General features: G+C 37.4%; 1 protein-coding gene across 2 annotated transcripts in view; it reads left to right on the forward strand.

The window, feature by feature from the left end:
• The window catches only part of LOC145989962 (uncharacterized), a 33,296-nt gene extending 12,392 nt beyond the window's left edge, over window positions 1-20,904 (forward strand). The window contains exons 1-2 of one of the 2 annotated variants that reach the window (XM_083125515.1): window positions 3,848-3,915; window positions 17,177-20,904. In XM_083125515.1, the coding sequence (XP_082981641.1) occupies window positions 17,297-19,537 (2,241 nt within the window). In that variant the 5' untranslated portion in view covers window positions 3,848-3,915; window positions 17,177-17,296 and the 3' untranslated portion in view covers window positions 19,538-20,904. Of the gene's footprint in view, window positions 1-3,847; window positions 3,916-17,176 lie in introns of those variants that run through there. The other variant, XM_083125514.1, reaches the window with a different exon arrangement.
• The last annotated feature ends 1,056 nt before the right edge of the window (window positions 20,905-21,960 follow it).

The following is a 21,960-nucleotide window of genomic DNA, read 5'->3' on the forward strand; positions in this document are numbered from 1 at the left end:
TCTCCGTTTCTCGATAAAGAAAAGCAAAGAGATGACGTGCAATGCATTCGTGTTCAGTTAATTAATATTTAGGTATTTATACAAAGCGATGAGATTCGTACGTGAGAAATATGATTAGCTGAAATTGAAAATCCTTATTATTACAAGTGTATTAATAAATGTTTGATTTTTTTTTTGTGTGTGAATGAATCCTGCGAATCTCATGTATGAATAATGCAAACCCGAGTTAAAAAGCTTTTTCGGTACGCATTGATTATCATATTTTTTTTCGAGCCAATCTCTAGTACATACGTTTCCTTTTTTAATAAAAGCACAAAGCAGTAATTCTCCTACAACATTCTTCAAATTGCTCGTCCACGTCCACCTTTGAGCAGCCTTTAGACGAAAGCATAAATGCTAAGTAAATGCTTCCAAAAATCTTATAACAGAGAGTACTATATAGTTTTACACCACAGCATTTCACGGATCATTTCGGTTAGCTGTTCCAATTATAATATATAATATATACAGCACGAAAGGCACGTCGAGTTACACCGTCTATGGTGAGTGCACGGTGTTTACAATTGAAAAAGCTGAAATATTCTTCCATACGTGTACAGTAAACGTTCTAAAGCATGTATTTTATCAGCTTCTCTACTAAAATCATTTAATACGAAGCAATATTCCTCTCGGTTGAATGGTTATCGTATTTTAAAAGTGTGAACTGATACGTTGTTTACATCTCACGCGGCCGCCATTATGGGAACTAAAGATTATCGACAAGTACAGTGTAACAATTATCGTGTGAGGCGAAAACTAGCAAATGGGAAGTCAGTCCAGCGTCAACTAGAGCATTCCTACTGGAAACCAGTTCCGTCTGATTCAGGCATAAGAAGTTGTTTATGAACCGGGGTATTTTATTTTGCACGTAAAAGTTTCGCTACGGTCAGAGCGATTGGCTGCTCAACTGGAGGACAAGGAAGGTTATCAATGGGGGCCAAAAGTGGCAAAAAAGCTGGGGGTAGGGGGCAACTGCTGTCACTATGCAAAAAATGCAATACGAATAAGTAGTGCGATTTACAATATTATTGGCGCACTTATAGGTGTAGAAAAGAAGAGGTCATTTGATTAAACAGCCCGATTTGCCCACACTTAAAATTATGCCAAGATCCTCTTATTCCCCATTTCTTCAAGTGTGATATGCTCTTAAATCTCAAGAATTTTGAATCCTAGTGTAGAAAAGAAGAGTTCATATGCCCCGATTTGCCCACACTTAAAACAATGTCAAGGGGGTGCATATAGCCCAATCGGCCAGGTGTGTACATATTTAAATCTAAAGAATTTTGAATTCTAGTGTAGAACTCCCCTCAGACAGATTTGCCCATGTGTGTAAAAGCTACATCTCTCAGTTTGTTGTCCATAAACTTATCAAAAATATGCCCCTCATGATATTTTTTTTGGCTACACTTAAAACTAAGGCAAAAATGCTCATAAGAGCTTTTGCTTACACAATAATATAATGTAATATATGCTTAAATACTTGTTGCTGTTATGTTAATATGTTACCTGGAATATGCTCAATATTTTAATTGGACACCAGCCTCAACTTGCATTTCTAGTACTAAGACAATGCATTGTGCAGAGCTCTTCTAGAATTGTTCTGTGACTCTCTCATTTCTTACATCATAAACATATGATTTTTCCCCTATGAGAATAACACTACATATGGTGTCATCAGGTAATGCCTCATGGAATTCACAGATAATTTTAATGTTTGTCCTGTCATTAACCACAACTTGTTTCCTTTTTGAAGTGTTGATTACAAACATGGGTCTCTGTGCTTTGAATTCATCTGGTGTGTAATACATGTCAGTATTGCCAGTAGTGACCCTTTTGTATGCTGTAAATGCTTCATATAATTTAAGAAAATCATCCTTGGAAATGTCTAAATTATAATTTTCTCTAGGAAATACCTCATTTCTGCCATTTTTAAGATATATGTTCTTGATGTTGCAGTTATCAAATTTACTTGAATTTTTTTCCTGATTATTGTGTCTTCCAGTCTGAAACAATACCACCACAAAATCCGGCATGTCATATTGTATACTGGAGAATGAATTTGTAGCATCAAACTCATAATAAGTACCAGTTGCAGGCTTCTGTACACATTGATATGTATAAAATTGTAAAAGAATCTGTGGATTTTTTATTATATCTGCTTTGTATTTAAGAGCATAACTGGCTTCATATTCAACAACTGGGATTCTTAGCTCCATAGTCTGAATAATGCATTTGCCTTCATCAGGTAGGGTATTGGGCAGAGCTTCCCCTGTAGAGTTTAATGTGCTGTACCTCATCAAAGCATTATTATCATTGGCAGCTCTTCTAAATGTGATTCTTAAACCACCCTTCCACATAATATCTTTGTAATCTGAGAAGAATCCTGGCAATAGGCGCATAGGGAACAGCACTGTGTGGCTCTTGGATAATATTTTATCACCAGCCTCAAATCCACCTATTTTGTAGTAAGAAGCCTCGGTTTTGGATAATTTTAGTGTGGCCAAAGCTGTGGAGGTAATGCCGGGATAATCCACTCTGTTTATAACAACACCATGCTTTCGGATCTCAATTTCAGAGAACAGATGCGGCACAAAATTATCTACCAATCTTATATTTGAATTTGCCGGATAATCTGTTCCATCGAGTTTTACAACATCAAATTTGATGTATAGATCTGCTCTGTGGGGGTGTATAAAGCCATCCCCTACATCAAGATCAACCTCAATCTCTGTGTTGGGTTGATTTAAATTTGCAAATGTCCTCCTGTTTGGGGGGAATGATTGTAGCTCATAACTCTCAATATTCTCCATTTTTTTGTATGTATTTTTATTTAAATATTAATCTCTATGATTGCAGTTGTTGTGGCTCCAGCAAAATCAACTAATTCTTCTTTTTCATTAGTGACCATCAATTCAATGTTATCTATTCTATTATGGCACACAGGAAAATATAATGTTGGGGATGGAGTGTAGATGATTGGCTCCATAAATTCAAAATTAGGTTTAAATGTTGCAATGATGCCAGTTTGTTTGTGAGTGCCTATGCCATTTGATTTGGTGATCATACCCTCAGCCACATTACAGTGAATATTCAGAGTCTCTATGGCTAAGAATTTAGGTATATTAATAGCAGTGTGTTTGATGGCTGGTTCAAGTTTTGTGTTGTTCTCAAAGCCTAACAGCTCTCCTATAGTACCCAGATCCACTGTTTCTGTAGCAGATACAATCTCTACTCTGTGAGTGACAGAATTTTGAGTTAATACTATACCTCTGGGTAATTGAGCATTTAGAGTGGACAGATTATATTGCCCTGGAGTGATGACAATTTTTTGATCCCCTACAGCAATTTTGTTGTTGTGGTGTGTAATATTAGGGATCAAGTACATGCCATAAAATGCTCTGAGAGCTATTGTTTTGGGATACACTATATCATCATGTAATTTGAGTTTCAATATTGAATTTTGGCTGCTGAGATGGAATACCCCCATGATGTTTTAAATACCACAAGGCCTTTTGAAAATTTTCAATTGATGGTTTATTTATTTGAGACATATATCTAAGAACAGATAAACACAAATGTCCACAATTAACATCTTTGAAGTTTTGAACACGGGCATTATTGTAATAAAGATTAGCTGATTTTAGATATTTTACTAAATTTTCAGGTGGAACACCTCCAAATGAATCAAACACAAATGCCTCATCTTTTAAATATTTAAGATAACAAATCCAGTGAGTGCCCTGATTTTTGTACTTATCCAAATTAACAATGCCACACTCTTTGTTGAGTGGTTGCTCTGGTAAAGAATCAGACATGTACACACCTCTAAAATTTTTGATGCCCAGTGGCTTGATTAAAGCTTCAATATCTTGGTTTGTAAGCGGCTCTTGTTTTTTTTAAACTTATTCATGGCTCTCTTAACACCTTTGCCTTGTTTCTCCATGGCCAGGTTATGGCGCTTCAATTCATCTAATTCTGCCTTATTTTTCTTGGCATCTATTACTGTTTTTGCTATGGCAGCTGATCCCCCAGCCAAGCTCCCAACAGCCCCAAGTGCTGCTAAGATGGCCGGGATAGTAAATATGAAACCCCCCACATGTGATTTTTTCTAGATTGTTGTAATTTTTTTAATTGGGGGGTACTAAGCAACAATTTCATACCATGGCCCTTGGCAATACAAGAGCTTTTTTTCTTGCGCTGCTTTTTGGTTAAAAGACTATCAATAGTTTTAAGAGATTTAAGACCTGCATAAGGTATTTGATACATAACACCCTTGGCCTTCATTCTAGGTTTATTATATACATATTCACAGCCCCCACCCCAGTTTTTGTTTGGTGTTCATAGCTATGGTGGTCCCCAATGCTGCTATTCTTTCACTCAAAGAAGCATCTTTGCTTACAAATCTACCAAATGCAGCCTCTTCTAATTTTTTGTCTGCAACATGTCTCTTGTCAAGATCAGAATGTGTGTTGTATGCTATGTCATGGTCTCTACAAGCAGCATCTAGGGGATTAACACCAGGATCCCCTCTGTTTAATCTATGATCTAATTTTGTGCCTGGACCACAATACTGATAGCCTGGAATGTGTAGTTCAAATGGCAGCTTGTTTATAATGTCATTAACCAACCCCCGACCCTCAGAAATATTCCAAAATTTAGGGGGTAGAGTATTAATAATTTTTATAAGATATCCAATCCCCTTAGTGTCATTCACTATAAAATTAGACAATTTCGTGCTTATCATGTCCATAATTCCAACCTTTTCATTGTAAAAATTGTGGTTGCCAGCATTTTCCTCCCCAGCTATCACCAATAACCTATCTACAAGTTTCCTGACATCATCAACCCAGACAAATTCTTTAGGCAGGGTGTTGTATTGTTTGATTCCACTGCCTGTCTTAATTTGTGACCAAATGGGCTTGATTAAATTGTTGTATTTTGCTCCACTGCTAGACTTGACTCTTTTTTGTGTGGGATCATTGTTCTGGTATAGAGCATCTGATTTTATTAATATTTCTTTGTAATGTTCATAATCTTGATCTGTATAGCTGCCAGGCTTCTTCCTAGTCATCAGTTCCCACAATCCAGGTGTGCCGGGATATTTAACAAAACCACCTCTTTGTCCAAGATGAGAATCTGAATATACAATTATATCATCTCCCATAAATGTTACTCTGAAATTGCCAATTCTATGTATGATGCTTCCATCACGCTCTGTGTCAGCATATAAGCCAAAGACCTCATCTTTGTTGTCTTTAGGTGTGCTTAAATATTTTTGAGCAAGAAGACCCAATTCAATAGGATCCTGAGTAGCTTCAATTCTTCGAGGAGCAACAGGACTAGGTGTATGAATACTGGAAAGTGGGGTGATTGGATAATCTAATATGTTCCTTGCAGCTACAGGTACAAGCTCTGTGATCAAATTTTGATTTTGCTCTGTAACAGTTTTGATATTTTTACCTAATTCACTAATAGCATCAATAATAGGCTGTTCTGTTTGTTTGTGTTGTTCATAAATTCCTCGGTTCTGTGATTTCCATCCCTTAAATCTTTTTACAAGATAATCTCTTAATTTAAGATCATCAATGATTGGCCTTTTCATGGTTATTTATATATGTTTCAATGTATAGAAAATTGTTGATTTTATTTCTGTATTTGCCACTATTGGGTTTTCTTGTCATATCAATTGTGACAAACCCATAACTGTCCTGGTTCCAGCACCTGCTGCAAAACTTGGAAAAATTATTGTAGCTCAAGTCCCCACCTACATATTCATCATGTATGTGTTTGAGGTTGGTATGATCTTGATGAAACACACATATAAAATTGCTGTTGTCTCGGATCAGCTGCTTCGGTATTTTTGAAAAAGTCTGTGCCAGGTAGAAGCAATCAATGTTTTTGTGTCGGCCCTGTGTAAAGAAATTTCTAACCTTGTTTTGATTATCCAGTATAATGTCATCAAACACAACAACAGAATTATCGAGACATTCATGAAGTGGCTTAACATCTGATTCAAAAGTGGCAATATCTAATCCATCATATAGCTTCATCAGCTGCTGATATTTTAATTGTTCCAAGCTCTTAGAGAAAACATACAAGTGCCTGTTTTTCCAGTCTAACCAGTTGGGTGCCAATAAAAAATTATCAACCATTAGTGTAGTTTTACCACAAGCCGATGGCCCAACAATAAGACATCTAATATTTTCAGGCAGCAACTTGCCATTTCTCTTAATCTGCTGTTCAGGTTCTGGCAGCCTTTTTATAACATCCCAGGTGCTCATATTATCACTTTGTCTGCATCGATCCAGCTGTGTTCTGGAAGTCCTAGCCATTTGACAAATAACTTGTTGCCTTTTCTGCGGATGATTTTTTCTATGAGATATGTGTCAGGCTGTTTAGTTTTGCTGAGTTCTTCTTCATAGAATCTGCCTTTGAGAATTTCTCCTCGGTGATCTTTTATTATATATGTGTTAAGGGTCCCAGGTTTAACTTGAACCACTGTAAATATCAGTGCTCCAGTTTCTTGTAAAGCCTCTTTTGAATAAGTGCTTATATTTGCTGATTCTTACTTGATCACCCACCCTGTATTTGGCCTTTCTTGTTGTTGGCTGGTATCTAGGATAATAAACAGTTCTGATCAATTTTTGCTCATCAGATGAAGTTACTTCGGAGGGTTTCATGTTGATTGTGGAATGAACCGAGTTGTTATATTTATGTAGAAGTTCTGGAAGAATATTAATCCATTTATAATTACCTTGAAGTGTAAATTGTTTATACATAAGATTTTTTAGGGTTTTGTTGAATCTCTCTACAATTGAGGCTTTGAGATCACTGTAACTCGAATAATGTTTTATTGACTGGCTTTTAATAAATTGTTGGAACACAGAATTATAAAATTCTTTGCCATTATCTGTTTGCAAATAGCGCGGTGATCTTCCACTCTGATTGATGATTGTCCTGATGGCTTCTGTAACACATTTTCCAGTCTTGGATTTGAGTGGCACAGCCCAGGCAAATTTTGAAAATGTGTCTATTACAGTGAGTAGATACTTGTAGCCCTTGTTGATTTTGTCTAAGTTTTTCAACTGTCCACTTGCCATCTCAATCAAGTCCCCTTGCCATAAATCATCTATGCCTTTTGTGACTACTGGCAGTCTCTTATAATTATGTCTGGCTTGTCTGTGTAATTCATCAACAATAATTTCTCTAGACATAATATGTAAACAGGAATATTGCAACTATGGGGTGTTCAGCAGCTGATACTACAGGATTTTCTAAATATAATTTGTCCCCTATTTGTATTTTAAATTCCAGAGAGCCATCATCTTCAGCATAGGCTGTTTCTAATGTATTGGGATCTGTAAAATCCTGTAACTCTACACTGGTGACTTTTGGTTTGTTGTCAGCATTTGTTATTGATAAGGTGGGGTTGTGGTGTGCCTGTGGTTGAAGCCAATATTTGATCTTGATTGGTCTCAGTGTGCCCCCAACAAAAAATTGGTAATAAAATTGTGCAGGGGACAGCATATATATTTTGCCACCTGGTGTAAATGGTGAATCATATTCTTTGTTGGGGATGCTGTACAATTCAAGAATTACTGTATGTTTTGGATTCTCGATTATGCCTGTTATTTCTTTTTCTGCTGCAAGCAATCTGCTTGTTACAGATTCAAGGTGCTCATTGATGGTCCTAACAACATCATCATGGCCTGGCTTGATTTTTATGTCCACAACAAGTTTCTTGTATTGTTGCACAATTTCTTGTAGCTGGGTGGCAAAAACAGACAAAGCATTTGCTTGACTGGATTCCATGGTCCCTAGCTGTTGCTTGATATTAGCTACAATTTGTTGCAAATTTTCAATAACTGCCAATTTTGAATTTTGAGCAGTAAGATCATGGACCTGTCTTCTGATATCCTCAAACAGGGCATGCAGTTCATTAATATGTTGATTGGTTGGTAGAGTGGCCACTGTCTGAGTGAGTTGTTTGATCTCTGTCTGGATATTCTTGATATCTTCTGATTTCAATATGCGATTCACTGCTCTCTTAATATTTTTAAGTTCCTGTGATGTAGGGAGATTTGATACAGTATTTTGCAAAGATTCAAGTGCCAATTTCACATTATTTAATTCAGAAGCATCAGCCACATTTTGCATAGCATTTTGGAGCAGGGCTATATCTGCCTGAGTGGGTGTTGATTGTTGTAAAATTTCAAGTTTTGTTTGGATATCATCGATCAAGTGATGAAAATGAGATAGTTCAGATTCAGTGTTGAGGTTTTCAAGCTTTGTGATCTGTTGCTGGACACTGACAAGTGTGTCTACAATACCAGGCAGGCGGGATTCTAGAGATTCTTGTACATTTGTCAAATCACTTTGCACTGCTGCTATTGTACCCTCAAGATGGGTTATGGTACTTTGAATTTTTCCAAAATCTTCATATGTTTCAAGTTGCAGCTTAATGTTGGCAACACTCCGAGTTATTGCACTCAAAGCATCAGAAGATGGCAAGTTGTTCATAAAATTTTCAAGTGTCTCAATTTTTTCTTTAACCTCGGCTATGGCATTGTTCAGAGGGTCCAGATTAGGTATTTGGAGTGATTGAATCTGTTCTTTTAGAGTGGAAAGCACTAGATCAAAATCTTCTTGTGATTTTATGCTTTTGACAATTGTTTGGAGCTGTGCCTGGACATTATTTATCTGCTCTTCCAATTGCTGTTTCAATTGCTCAGAGTTGGTGGCCTGGGTCTTAAATTTGGCCTGAAGAGCTGCTACAGCTTCTTCTAAACTTTGAAAATTATCTAATGTGGCCAGATCAGTATATTTCTGAAGCAATAATTTGAGTTCAGAATCAATTTTAAGAAGAGGGTCCATGCATTGTGATTGTATATTTGTAATTTCTAGTTGAAGACTGGCATTGAGTGTGGTTTGTAAAGCTTGTAAATCACTTCTTAATTTCTTGACTCTGACATCAAGCATCAGAATCTCATCACTGTGATCTTCATGCCTTGTATGGCCAAATATATCATTAGGCATTTTTGTTTTAGTGGTTATTTATTATTGAATATCTGATTCTTAATTCTATAAAAAAAGGTATAAGCTTGTCATATGACCCCGGGACCTCAATATATAAGCAGTCACCAGCAGAAACAGTATATACAGTGCCAGAAATCATGTTTGAGTGCTTAATTCTATAAATATTTCTCCCCACTGAAATCTTGACATTACCCTCAGGGGTTGTAATAAATTGCAATTGACCACCTACAGGTAATTGGTAATGATTTAAATTATTGTTAAATATGTACAATATTTTACCTGTTTCATCATCAACATCTGTAAGTATGCTGTTCAGATGAATAATTAACAAAGCACTTAGTTTAGATATCATATCAGAAGAGGGTTGTGGTGTTGGCAGCTCCATAATAGCCTGTTTTTTGAACCCAAATAAGTTCATAGGCATGTTTATTTATTTCAAATCATGCTCTGTAATTGGGCATTGATTGCCATTTTTCAAATCACAATGCCCCCATGGTAGAGTATGTATGCCACATGATAAAATGCATCTCTTATCATCATGTGGGTCCAGAGCCACTTTTCTTACAATATTGCTAGTCAATAAGTGATCCACACTCTGAATTCTATTTTCTGATGTTCTGATTGTGCTACATGATTTGAGACAATTTTTGTAATCCTCAAATTCAAGCTCTTTGTCCACAGTTACTCTGCCAATGCCCTTGGCCTTTTTGGCAACAGCACCACTACATGTTTCAAAACTGTACATCTTGGCTCTTAACCCAGCAAATGCCACAATAACATCACCAAGTGTCTCATCTTTTAACTTGCCAGGCACTTTTTTGTTGTGGTGTTGAATCTCTGTATGTTCACTGGTATCAAAATATTTAAACAATTCAGGCTGTGCTATATCTTGATAAACATCTTCTGTTTGAATATCAAGAACAAAACTATCTGTATCCATGTACATCAATTTTACACAATCACCATAAAAAGGTTTCAACACATTATAATACAATTTTAACATGTGTAATTTGGCCAATTCCAATATCACAGCCCCTACATAAATAGGCTTATCAAATTTAATATTTGTTTTTTTCATGTTGAAAAGTGCCATATTTTCATCATAAATTCTTCTGTAATTGAAGTTGGGCTTTGCAATCAATTTTTTGCTCCGGCTGGGGTCAGTAATTATTTTAACATCAATATGTTTTCTGACATTTTCAATTGTTTTGCCATACACTGAATTGACCATCAATTTAAACAAGGTCTTATCAAATTGGCTCATTGCAGATGTTCGAAGCTCTGTGTTTGTATCAATATATGACTTCAACCATCTTGAGTGCCTGAACCTTAAGACTTTGCCAATTTTGGTCACTTGAACACCATGATTCATCAGGAACTGGAGGTTTTTGTAATATATGACATAATCCTGTTTCGGCTCTAGAGTCATCATCAATTTCTTCTGTTTAGAGCCAGGTGAACACTTAACCTCAGGAATTAGGGGCAGATCAGAAAATGTGTTGTGTAAATTATCTGGAATTGTCAGATCAACCTCTAAGAACAGGCCATAGTTACTGTCATCAAAATCCTTAAGATCTTCAATATTGAAATCTTCGACCCACTCAAGCCCTGCATATGGCAGTTTTTGCATCATGGCATAACTATAGAGGCTGTTTGCATCTACATACAGTATATAATTTGATGGCAGTGCTGGATCATAATCAGGAATATATTTGTTATTTGCTCTGGCATATCTCTGAGAACATTGCACCATGCCTCCTCTTATACATTGTTCCATAAACAGATACATATCTTGATCCTGGATCAGATCCAATTGCATTTTAGTGTTTAAAAACATTGCAGACCATGCTAGGCCCGGAGCACTGTAAAAATATATTGGATCCAGCTTATAATTTTGCATGGAAGATTTTCTGAATGCCTGCAATATATCAGCTAAGAGGGTCACATCAAGTTTTAAATATGCCCTGTGATAATCACCAAATGTCTGGCATTTTAAATTGTTCCACATCAACTGGGCATGGTGATAATCATCATCAGTGATTCCAGATGCTCTGATTTTGCTGTAAAACTCTTGTTGTGGTGGCAGAGAACACTCATCAAATTTAGAAAAATCTGTAACATAATCATATGGATATACACCCTTCCGCCTAATTAATTTCAGGTCCTGATTTGGAAACAAAGCACATGTGATTTTGAATAGATCATCAGATAATTGAGTGGCCAGTGTAGCCAGGCTAGCCGATAAAATTCTGTATGAATCAAGAAATCTTAAGTGAATAGAAACACCATTAACTTTAATTATTTTGCTAATAGCTATATATTTCTCATCATTTTCTGCTAAAATATTTAAATTCTGCTTGTTAAACCCCTCGTACCTGATTAAATGATGAAAATCATAATTGGATGCACCATGGCAAAATATGGGGACAAATTTTGGTCTCTGGATCATAATATTGCAGCTGTTACACAGGGCCATTTAGAATTTACCATCTGTATGAGAATGGTGATGAATCTTGATATTTGCATCTGAAAATTCAGAATCACATACCGGGCATTTTTCTGCTTTGTTGAAATCTTCAATCTGTTTCTCTGTTAAAGGCAACATGGGTTTTGATTTTAATAAAATATTAGATGCTATGTCATGGCACTCATTTTCTATTCTATCTGCAAATTCTTTGATGGCATCTGCTCCCATGTATAAATATTCTTCACTAACAACACCATCCTGTACAATCACATAATAAAAACTAGAAGGTTCTTGTAACTGGTATGGTGTAATTGAAGATTCATCAGGATCTGGGCTACAGAATACAAGGGGTTTGAGGTTTGATTCAAAATCACAGACTATATATGCTGGGTGCTCCAACAGGGCTTCAATTTTTTTGAATTTGGCATTTTCACTTGGGTTAGGCATAAGCATATGAACAGGTTTATGGTTGCCACAGTATTTCAGATGCTCAATTAACTTGTTTTTAGCAATTTCTGCATTCACTTCCCGAACCCCATTCACCATTTTTTGACCATCAAATACAGACAAACATCTTCTACACAACTTGAATATTGTATTGGATTTGTCTAGTTGTGTTCTGACTAAAGCTTCAAGACTGTGTATCAGAGTGTAATGATATGTGCCATCCTTTTCAATTAAGAGAAGATCAATCGGAATAGCAGATTCATCATCAAGTGTACTGATTCTGAGAGGATCTATCAAGCAATTGTCACGGCCAGTAGAACAAGTAAATACATTAATAGATAATTGTTTGCCATTGATATGCCTGGCCTTTTTTTCAAATTTATCAATATTCTGAACAGGCATTGGATATTCTAAACCCTCCATTGCTTCATCAAAATCATGCTCATATTGCTTATAATAAGTTATTCTCTGAGGATCCTTTAAAACTGGATACAAAGCAGCTAAAATACACCACAAAAAGCATTTCTCATCATTATTTTTTATATTAACCACGGCTCTTTTGTTTTTAATATTGGCAGGTAATGGCAGATATGTAGATCCTTGTAATGGGCTGAATTCAGAAATATTAACATATAACTTGTGTGGAGATCCGCATAGGCTCCATCCAGACTCTTTTGCTGCAAATTCAGAGTGTTTAATATTCAATTGATCTATCAAACTGCTTATTATTTTGTCTAAATTTGCATTTGAATATACAGATACAGTTTCTGTTATGTGGGGCTGTGTAAATTTTGTGCCATTTGGCTTCTTATATTGTGTAAACAATTTGAGGGACAGCTTATAAGAGCCATTTTGTGCATTTAGAATTGCCTGCATATCTGGATTTATACTGTTCAAAAAATTCTTAATACCACATCTTGGCTCTGATACAAACCGATAATCCCTTAATTGGCCATTAAAACTGCTACGGATAGGTAGTGCATAGCGTGGCTGCTTTGCTGCTCTAGCATTAACAGGTGCTTCATGCTTTCTTTTCAGACCAGATGTAGATGGTTGTGAGGGCAATATTGATGACTGAACATAAGAATTACACTTGTGCCATTTGTAATATGCCTTGCTTAATATTTTATGGCATCTTGGACACATTTTTGTGGCTTTCTGCATTTCTTATGGTCACAATTAAACCGGTGCCTAGAGCAATTAGAACTAGATATATTTTTTTTGCATTGATTGCAATATTTTTGATTTGGCATTTTTGTTGTTTGTTTATATATGGACAATATGCCAAAACAATTATAACAGCAGTTAGTGGCTGAGCTGGTGGTTTTATACACAAACAACAGCAATAACTAGGCTCTGGTGATCCCCAATATAAAATAGTTTTGTTCTTTTATGCTGTTGTACAACACACTTTACCAGGTTTCAAACCTCAGCTGTATATCAGCTAGCAGTAAATATTCTCAAAATCTCACGTGTGGACATATTATTTTGCCACATGTATTTCAATCTTACACATTTTACCAGGATTCAAATCCAGAGCTCTTGTTTACAAAGCAGCAATATTAACACTTTGCCATCATTGGAGGCCTCACATTTTACCAGGATTCAAACCCAGAGCTTTTGTTTACAAGGCAACAATATTAACACTTTGCCATCAGGGGAGGCTTCACATTTTATCAGGACTCAAACCCAGAAGCCTCCTGATTACAAGGCAATAAAAGCCATGGGGCTATGCACCACACTCTACTGGGTCTCAGAACCCAGGAGTTATTGAGCTGTATATCAGCTAAATACAATTCAAAGTTGGACTTTGAAATGTGGAATAAATATTTCTGTAAGTCTCTCTCGGGTAAATATTATCAGAACAAGACAAAACTTGATTCCATTTCAGGCATATATGTCAACATACATAGAGGCCAATGTTCTTTTTACTAGGAATTTCCCTTGGAGTTAATGACATGATGGCATGCATAGAGAATTTTCCCTGAAAGGGCACAGTGTAGATTTTATCTTATGCTTGCATGCATGATATAAAATCTCCCAGGCGTGCATGATTTATTGCCGGCCGGGACATGAAACATGATCAAAGATTAGAAAGAACATGAAACAATTTGCAGCCTGACCTTGTATTGTATTGATTTGTAAGTTGTAGAGGATGAGAGTGACTTTTTGCCTTAGTTTTTAAGTGTAGCCAAAACAATATCAAGGGGGGGCATATTTTTGACAAGTTTATGGACAACAAACTGAGAGATGTAGCTTTTACACACATGGGCAAATCTGTCTGAGGGGAGTTCTACACTAGAATTCAAAATTCTTTAGATTTAAATATGTACACACCTGGCCGATTGGGCTATATGCCCCCCCTTGACATTGTTTTAAGTGTGGGCAAATCGGGGCATATGAACTCTTCTTTTCTACACTAGGATTCAAAATTCTTGAGAATTAAGAGCATATCACACTTGAAGAAATGGGGAATAAGAGGATCTTGGCATAATTTTAAGTGTGGGCAAATCGGGGCATATGAACTCTTCTTTTCTACACTAGGATTCAAAATTCTTGAGGATTAAGAGCATATCACACTTGAAGAAATGGGGAATAAGAGGATCTTGGCATAATTTTAAGTGTGGGCAAATCGGGCTGTTTAATCAAATGACCTCTTCTTTTCTACACCTATAAGTGCGCCAATAATATTGTAAATCACACTACTCGAATAATAATAATATGGTTATATTTTAAATACTATGCCTTCTTATTTTTCACAGTTTTGTGTATTCATTGTATTATGGCGATTTTCCTTTTCGCACAACTATCGTTCGAACTGGGAAATTGAGATTATACAGTATAATTAGGACAAGTACGTATTTAGGGGAGGGGTCCGGATGACCCCCCCCCCCCCGAAAGAAGTAAATAGCCTAATCAAAATATAATTTTTTTAGCATTTGTTATATAATCGATCGTTATTTCTGCTGAACTTATTGGAATGCAAGAATTTTGGCTCATACGGCTTTGAAGGGTTCCAAAGATTTGTGCACACAACTAATGATAATATCTATAAAATATTAATCAGCAACTTTACTTCTCGTTATTTGGATCTAACTCCTTTTTTGTTATTCAATAAATACTCAATTCTTTTTCTATTTGATATTAAATTCCTTGCCAGGGCAGTTGTTTTTATGCAAATCTTGGCGATCTTAACTACACATAAGCTAGATAATGAATATGTGCTGTTATATCTATATTCTTTTAATACCTTTTACCTATTCATGTAATAATAACAGTACAATATTAATTAACTTACATTTTAAATTAATATTTAATTTAATTAAATATAATTATTCTAATTATTATTATTATTATTATTATTGCGACACTTGGTTGGGAGTTTGAGTTTTTCCCTTTGCATGAGTTCATGCATAGTTTCAAGGTCGAGCATTCCTCTAGTTTAGAGACCACATTTATCTTCGGTAACCGAACGGTTTGGAAATAACTTTTCTTACGCACGTACAGGGGCCTCCTCGATGGCGCAGTGGTAGCGTCGTCGCCTTGTAATTAAGGGGTCCAGGGTTCGATACCCGGTGGAGGCACATAGTGGTTCGGATCCCACTTTAAACTGTATGTTCAGTCCCGATTAGCCTTTCTGTGCATAAAGTGGACTTAAACTTGCTTACCTCGGTCTTGAAGTCTTGCAGCCAACGTCGGAGCACTTGTATTGGGGTCCTTTTTGATACTTCGCAAAATAAACCGTTCGTCTTGCACAGAAAGCACTCTTGGTCGTCCACACCTCGGCTTATTTTCTACTGTTTTTCTTTCGCCAAAGCGATCTATGATCACGTGCACTGTTGATTTAGGAATTCCGGACAAGCGTGATATTTCCCTTAACGATTTGCACTGGTTGTGTAGCCGGATAACTTGCCGACGTTCACAAACGGTGAACTCTCTCCTTCCGGGACGCATGTTGCATTATCGTGTTCAATGAGGCGGAGCTACTGCCGGTACTGAGGCTTGCGAACTGACAGCTGTGAGCCCAGAGGTTGAAGGGGTCAGTGGTACGTGTATGGCAGTCCAGGTTTATTGATCGTGTTTCACAGAGGTCCTTTTTAATGTTTTTTACTAAGTGTCCAAAGACTTTCTATGCCCATAATTTGTGGAATTTTTGTTATAATTGTTCATGGATGGTTTATGTTTTGATATTTTTATTTCGTTGTTGTGCCAAAAAACAAAGAATTTGAGGTAGAACCATTGCACTTTTATCCCGCTCACCTACCATCATCCACAACGCCAGGTCGAGATTCAAACCGGGGACCGCTAGCGTCGTAGCACGCTGTGTTAACCACCCCAACAGTGGTCGGCTGGCAGTACCCAACTTCTTCATTAAATATATAAATATGTCTGATACTCTTACAGCCTGAAAAACAAATTTTTACATGTACACAACATTATGGTCCCAGATCAACAAAGTGGAACACCGTGGACTGTAATTTGCAGACTAACGCGGTTCTGGCGTCTTGACTCACACCCAGTATAATCACCTGCGTAGCTTGTCTTTACACCAATCACCATTCATACCCATCTACACGATTAGCCAAAATTGGCAGAGAAGTGAAGTTAAATAAACTTAATCAACCAATAAAAAATTATTTGACTCGCTAGTGCGCTCAGGCACATGACTCTGTGTGTGGAGGGAGAAGAGGATTCATTCCATATATATATTTTTAAAAAGGCCAATCCATGTTTTCCTGCATTTGAATGTCTTTTTCAAGAATTTTCCGCCGAAAGTGGGAAGGGGCCATAATCCCCAACAATCATTCCAGGCCATGTTATTGATTTGAATGATAAAATAAACGGTTTCTGTTTAATATAATAATACAAGTGCAGCAAAATATTATAACAACCTTAACATACCTACAAATGAATCTTTGAATTTCTTTGCCAGTGTATGAAATTGATACCAATGACGAAGCCAAAACTCTGAGTGGCGAGATGATGAGTCAACTACTCAACGCATTCGGTCACTCAAGCGGTATATTAATGTGGAACTAATGTATAGGGCATATTGTAATTAATACTAAAAGCAACTGCATGAAAATTACTTATTGAAACCCAGAACTAAGTTTAAATGCAATCGGATTGTTTACATGCATTTAATATACAAGGAGTTAATAATGTTCTGATTTATTTATTTTCTAGGTATAAGAATTCTGTGGCACCTAACGCATGATGTCAGAATCAACCTTTTTCTTGGCATTTGACCCAATCATGCAAGATTTTTAAGAAGCTATCAACTAGTTCAACTGCACTTGAGCGACAATGAAGGACATAACTTTAGTGGTGTGTATGCTAATAGTTCTGTTCACAAGTGTCTCGGTCTTTTCGTGGCATTACACAGGCAGGCCAACTCGACGATGCGGCGGGAACAGGAAATGCGTGTGCAGAGACACTAAAGAGAAGAATATCACCGACTGCTCGCCAGACATGTACATCGAATCTATCCAAGATGGGCGTCTCAGCATACGTTGCCAGAAGGACGTTACAGTCGCCTCCCCCTTGGCAGGATCAGAAGAGTTTCAGTACTTCACAGCAACCGATGTGGAATTCGTTGACTGTCCGGTGACGGACGCAATTTATAAACTTGTCGCTTCAGCTGAAGCGTCGGAGGTGCGTCGTCTGAATATCAGCTCGAAACGTCGTGTAGGATGTATATTGAGTTCGTATCATCTGACAGAGCTAAACTCTCTGAACAGAGTAGTCGTGGGTTGTAAACATGTCGAGGTTTCTGGGAATCTACTCTCAGGGACGAATGTCCAACACTTCACTATGGAAAACAGCAGTGCTACAAGTTTACCACAAGATATATTCCACGGGGCAGGATCGTTAACCGAAATAAATCTGAGAAACAACAAGTTGATGATGCTTCACAGAAATTTCTTTTCGGACTTAACACTGCTACAAAGACTTGATCTTTCCTTCAACTTGCTATCTTCCCTGCCCGAAGAGCTGTTCACAGATCTAGACTCATTGGTCTGGTTGGACCTTACCGGTAATCGCATCTCATTTGTTTCAGACGCAACGGTCACCTACATGAAATCGCTTCGGCCCCTCAAGAATCTGAATTACCTAAGCTTGAGTGGAAACACTGTAACGTATTTAAATCGCGAACACTTGGAGTATCTTTCGAAACTAGTTGAGCTGTCTTTGGACTCAACAAACCTCTCGCTTCTCAGCAACGACTCGCTGGAAGATCTCCAACACTTGGAGAAGCTATATATGTGGAACAATTCCATTGAACATCTACCCATCATTCCATCAACCCTCATAGAACTTAACGCGTCAGACAACAAAATTTCCAGTCTACCGGTCAAGTTTCTTCACAACGCCACAAGAGTAATGTGCTTGGACATCAGTGGAAATCACTTTCAAACTCTACCTTTAGAACTTTTGACAGAAGCACCGGATCTTCATCTGTTCTCTGTCTCCAAGAACAAACTCCAACAATTGCACCACAACATGTTCCTTAACAATGTCCAGCTGGTTAATCTGAATCTAAGCTACAATTTATTCTCAAGTTTTCCCCAAGGTCTATTCCGAAATTTAAGTCGACTTGAATCTTTGGATCTGGATGGTAACAACCTGACAATTTTTCCTGATCACATTTCTGAGGATCTGCCACGCCTGCAAGAATTATTCTTGAGCCAGAATGACTTTTCACAGCTTCCATTTCTTCAATTTCCAGAGCTCCGTCGACTACATCTGAGTATGAACAACATATCAGTCATAGCTGAGGACTTCTTTCGATCCATTCCTGATCTGCAAATTCTAGATCTTTCGTACAATAACATTGAGTACCTTCCGGAAAATGCTTTTGATCAACTTACCTCCCTAAAAACTTTGCTCCTGAACAACAATCTGTTGAGCGTGTTCAATAATCCCAGCGGCCTTGTACATCTCTATGAGCTGGACATCTCAAACAATCTTATAACTAGTATAGATGCATATAGGACGTTTGAAAAACTGGTCATACTTAGGGCAAGTAATAACAAACTGGTCAAAGCTGTCTTTAAGATTGCTCAACTTAAGGAACTCAAATATGCCGATCTATCTAGAAACTTTATCCAAGGATTCGAAGCCATGAATCTACTCTATTTATCCACAGCATTGACTGTCAATCTGAAGATGAACAGAATATCCAAACTTATTGTTACTGAAGGTCAATTATACAGTCCAAAGTGTTACGAGAACACGATCGTGGTTGAAGTAAGCGACAATCCTTTTCAGTGCAACTGTCACATACTACCCTTGCTCTTCTATGCCTACGACAACATATCCGTCAGAGCCAATGCTCCAGAAATAGGTATGTATTTCTATGGTTTCCACAGTGCAAGATTGGACGTTACGGAAACAAAGTGTGCAAACCCCAGCTTCATGACTGACAAGAGGCTGGACGATATTGCGAGCTGGCCACTCCATTTGCTAACCGTGCTAGGATTGTGCCAGTTTGCGTCTGGTTCCTTAACAGCGGGTAACATCAATTTAGACATAGAGTGCCCTTGAAGTGCTAAAGCCTGGTTTACATTTGTCGAGTAGACGGGAGAGTAGCTGTAGCGAGTAGAGCAAAGCGAGCTACTCACCACGTGTAAACAACTGGGGAGAGCACTGGAGCCAGTACTCGCTCCAGTAGTCATGACAGTCGAGTGGCTGGCCACGGAGGACAGCGACTCGACCGAGTTGCTTCTCCCATCGATTTTTTCACTCGCGCGTAAGCTCGACAGACCACTCGATCAATGTAAACGCTTCCTGAGGAGAGTATGGAGTCTGTGCGGTGGTTAGTGTTGTGATTTTGCATATCAATTGTATTTGTATTTTTTAAGAAATTCAACCGTGATCCAAATCCGACAACATAAAGTTTGTAGAGATGTAGGAGAAGTAAAATTGAAAGCAAGAATTTACGTTCTACGTACAACCAAGAACAATTGAAAATAGAAAAATCAGGGAAGTTAGTTTACTTTCTAGACTTGTTCTATGCATTATTGTATCATTTCTCGTAAAAAAGAAGTGTGTGAACCGTTTTAGAGCTCTTTTTATAAATCGCCAACGACGTCGACGTGTTCATATTGTCAAAAGAGCACCAAACAGCTGCAGCGACTGTACCACTTTGCTAGAAAGTGTGTACAGCTACTTGCCACATAATAGTCGAGTCGAGCAGACAGGCCAGTAACTCTCCCGCTCACTCGACCAATGTAAACCAGCCGAAAGGGACCGTGTTCCTTCACAGTTGGGAAAGCTATACTTGCATATATAATGTTTGCGATGGTGTCAATCTTTATGGACCTACCTTAATTTCTTTATCTTGAAACATTATTGATTTCCTTCCGACGGAAAGTAGAAATTAGCATTGTATTGTTTTTCAAGGGAATAGAAAATAAAAAATATGAATTACTATTGTGATAGAACAAATTTTAGTATTGCAAGAAGTTATATTATGCAAGAAGTGTGTGTTCTAAAATTGGTATAGTGTGGAAGAAATAAAAATATAGCGAATTAATTTCTATTGATACTTAATGTTCTTATCTTATATTATCAAAAGATCTTATTTGACACATATCCAGAAGCAGAAGTGCTAGGGACATTTGCTGAGATTTTATTTCGACACATATCCTCAAGCAGAAGTGCTACGGACATTTGCTGAGATCTTATTTCGACATATATCCTCAAGCAGAAGTGCTATGGACATTTGCTGAGATCTTATTTCGACACATATCCACAAGCAGAAGTGCTACGGACATTTGCTGAGATCTTATTTCGACACATATCCTCAAGCAGAAGTGCTAGGGACATTTGCCGACATCTTATTTCGACACATATCTTGAGCTAAATTGTATTGAGATGAGGTAGTTGTTCGCATAGACCCTCGTGGATTTGGTTTTCAACTGATAAAAGATGGTTGTGTTCCAAGAAAAGAACTTCAATAAATATCCCGATGACTTCGTTGGAGTGTATAATTCTTAAATTTGTGCTAGATCTCCATGCATTTATGGGGAATATGAATTAACATGTTGCTTCTTTTGTAGGTGCGGTAGTGTCAGGGCACGGTTTATGCTTGTAAAAAACCCCATATTAGATAAAATCTGAAAGTGCGATTTAATCACTTTTGGTAAATATTAATTTTAATGCTATATGAAATCACTTTATTTATACAGGGTGATTTTTTTAAAACTCATGGTTTTCTTTGTTGTGTAAAATTTGTAAATGAAGTATTATTTCCATGCGGTTTGTGGCAAATGAATAAGGAAGGATGGGAGATTTATTGGAGTATGTTTACCGGTTTATATGCATCCCGGGTAATATCGCCCACGTCTCAACAAAAACAGCAAATATTCACCAGTGTACACTACAATAACATTGAAGTATTGGATTTTTGATAAAACTGAATTAAAGAAAATGAGTTCTTTTTTTTTGTATTCACTCAAACATATGGCACAGACATATGACATAACATCTCACCTTTAAAGAAGGTGCTGAAAGTGTCGACCTCCTTCCTGTAAACAAACTCGAACACGCCGTTCCATGTTAAGGGCTGTCTGACATAGTGTTTCTGCGCTAATGTTCGGAATTTCAGTGATAATGTTCTGCTTCAACATTTCCAGGGATGTAAGGTTGTGTACACACGTCCCTTTAGGAAGCCCCACAGAAAGAAGTCAAGTGAAGTTAAGTCTGGAGACCTCGGAGGCCACAATCGCTATGAAATAACCCTATTCGCAAAGAAACTTTCAATCAGTGCCATACTGTCATGCGATGTATGGCATGTAGCACCATGTTGTTGAAAATAACCGTGTGTGAGTTCAATGCCGTCCAAACTTTCAACAAATTCCATGACTATTGACCTGTACCGCTCTGTGTTCACTGTGTCATTGAAGAAGATTGGACCCACTATACGTGATGCTGAGACAGCGCACCATACCCCAACTTTCTGTGAG

This window comes from Lepisma saccharinum, chromosome 7 (assembly GCF_977018435.1).
Source record: "Lepisma saccharinum chromosome 7, izLepSacc3.1, whole genome shotgun sequence".
Taxonomy (NCBI): Eukaryota; Metazoa; Arthropoda; class Insecta; order Zygentoma; family Lepismatidae; genus Lepisma; species Lepisma saccharinum.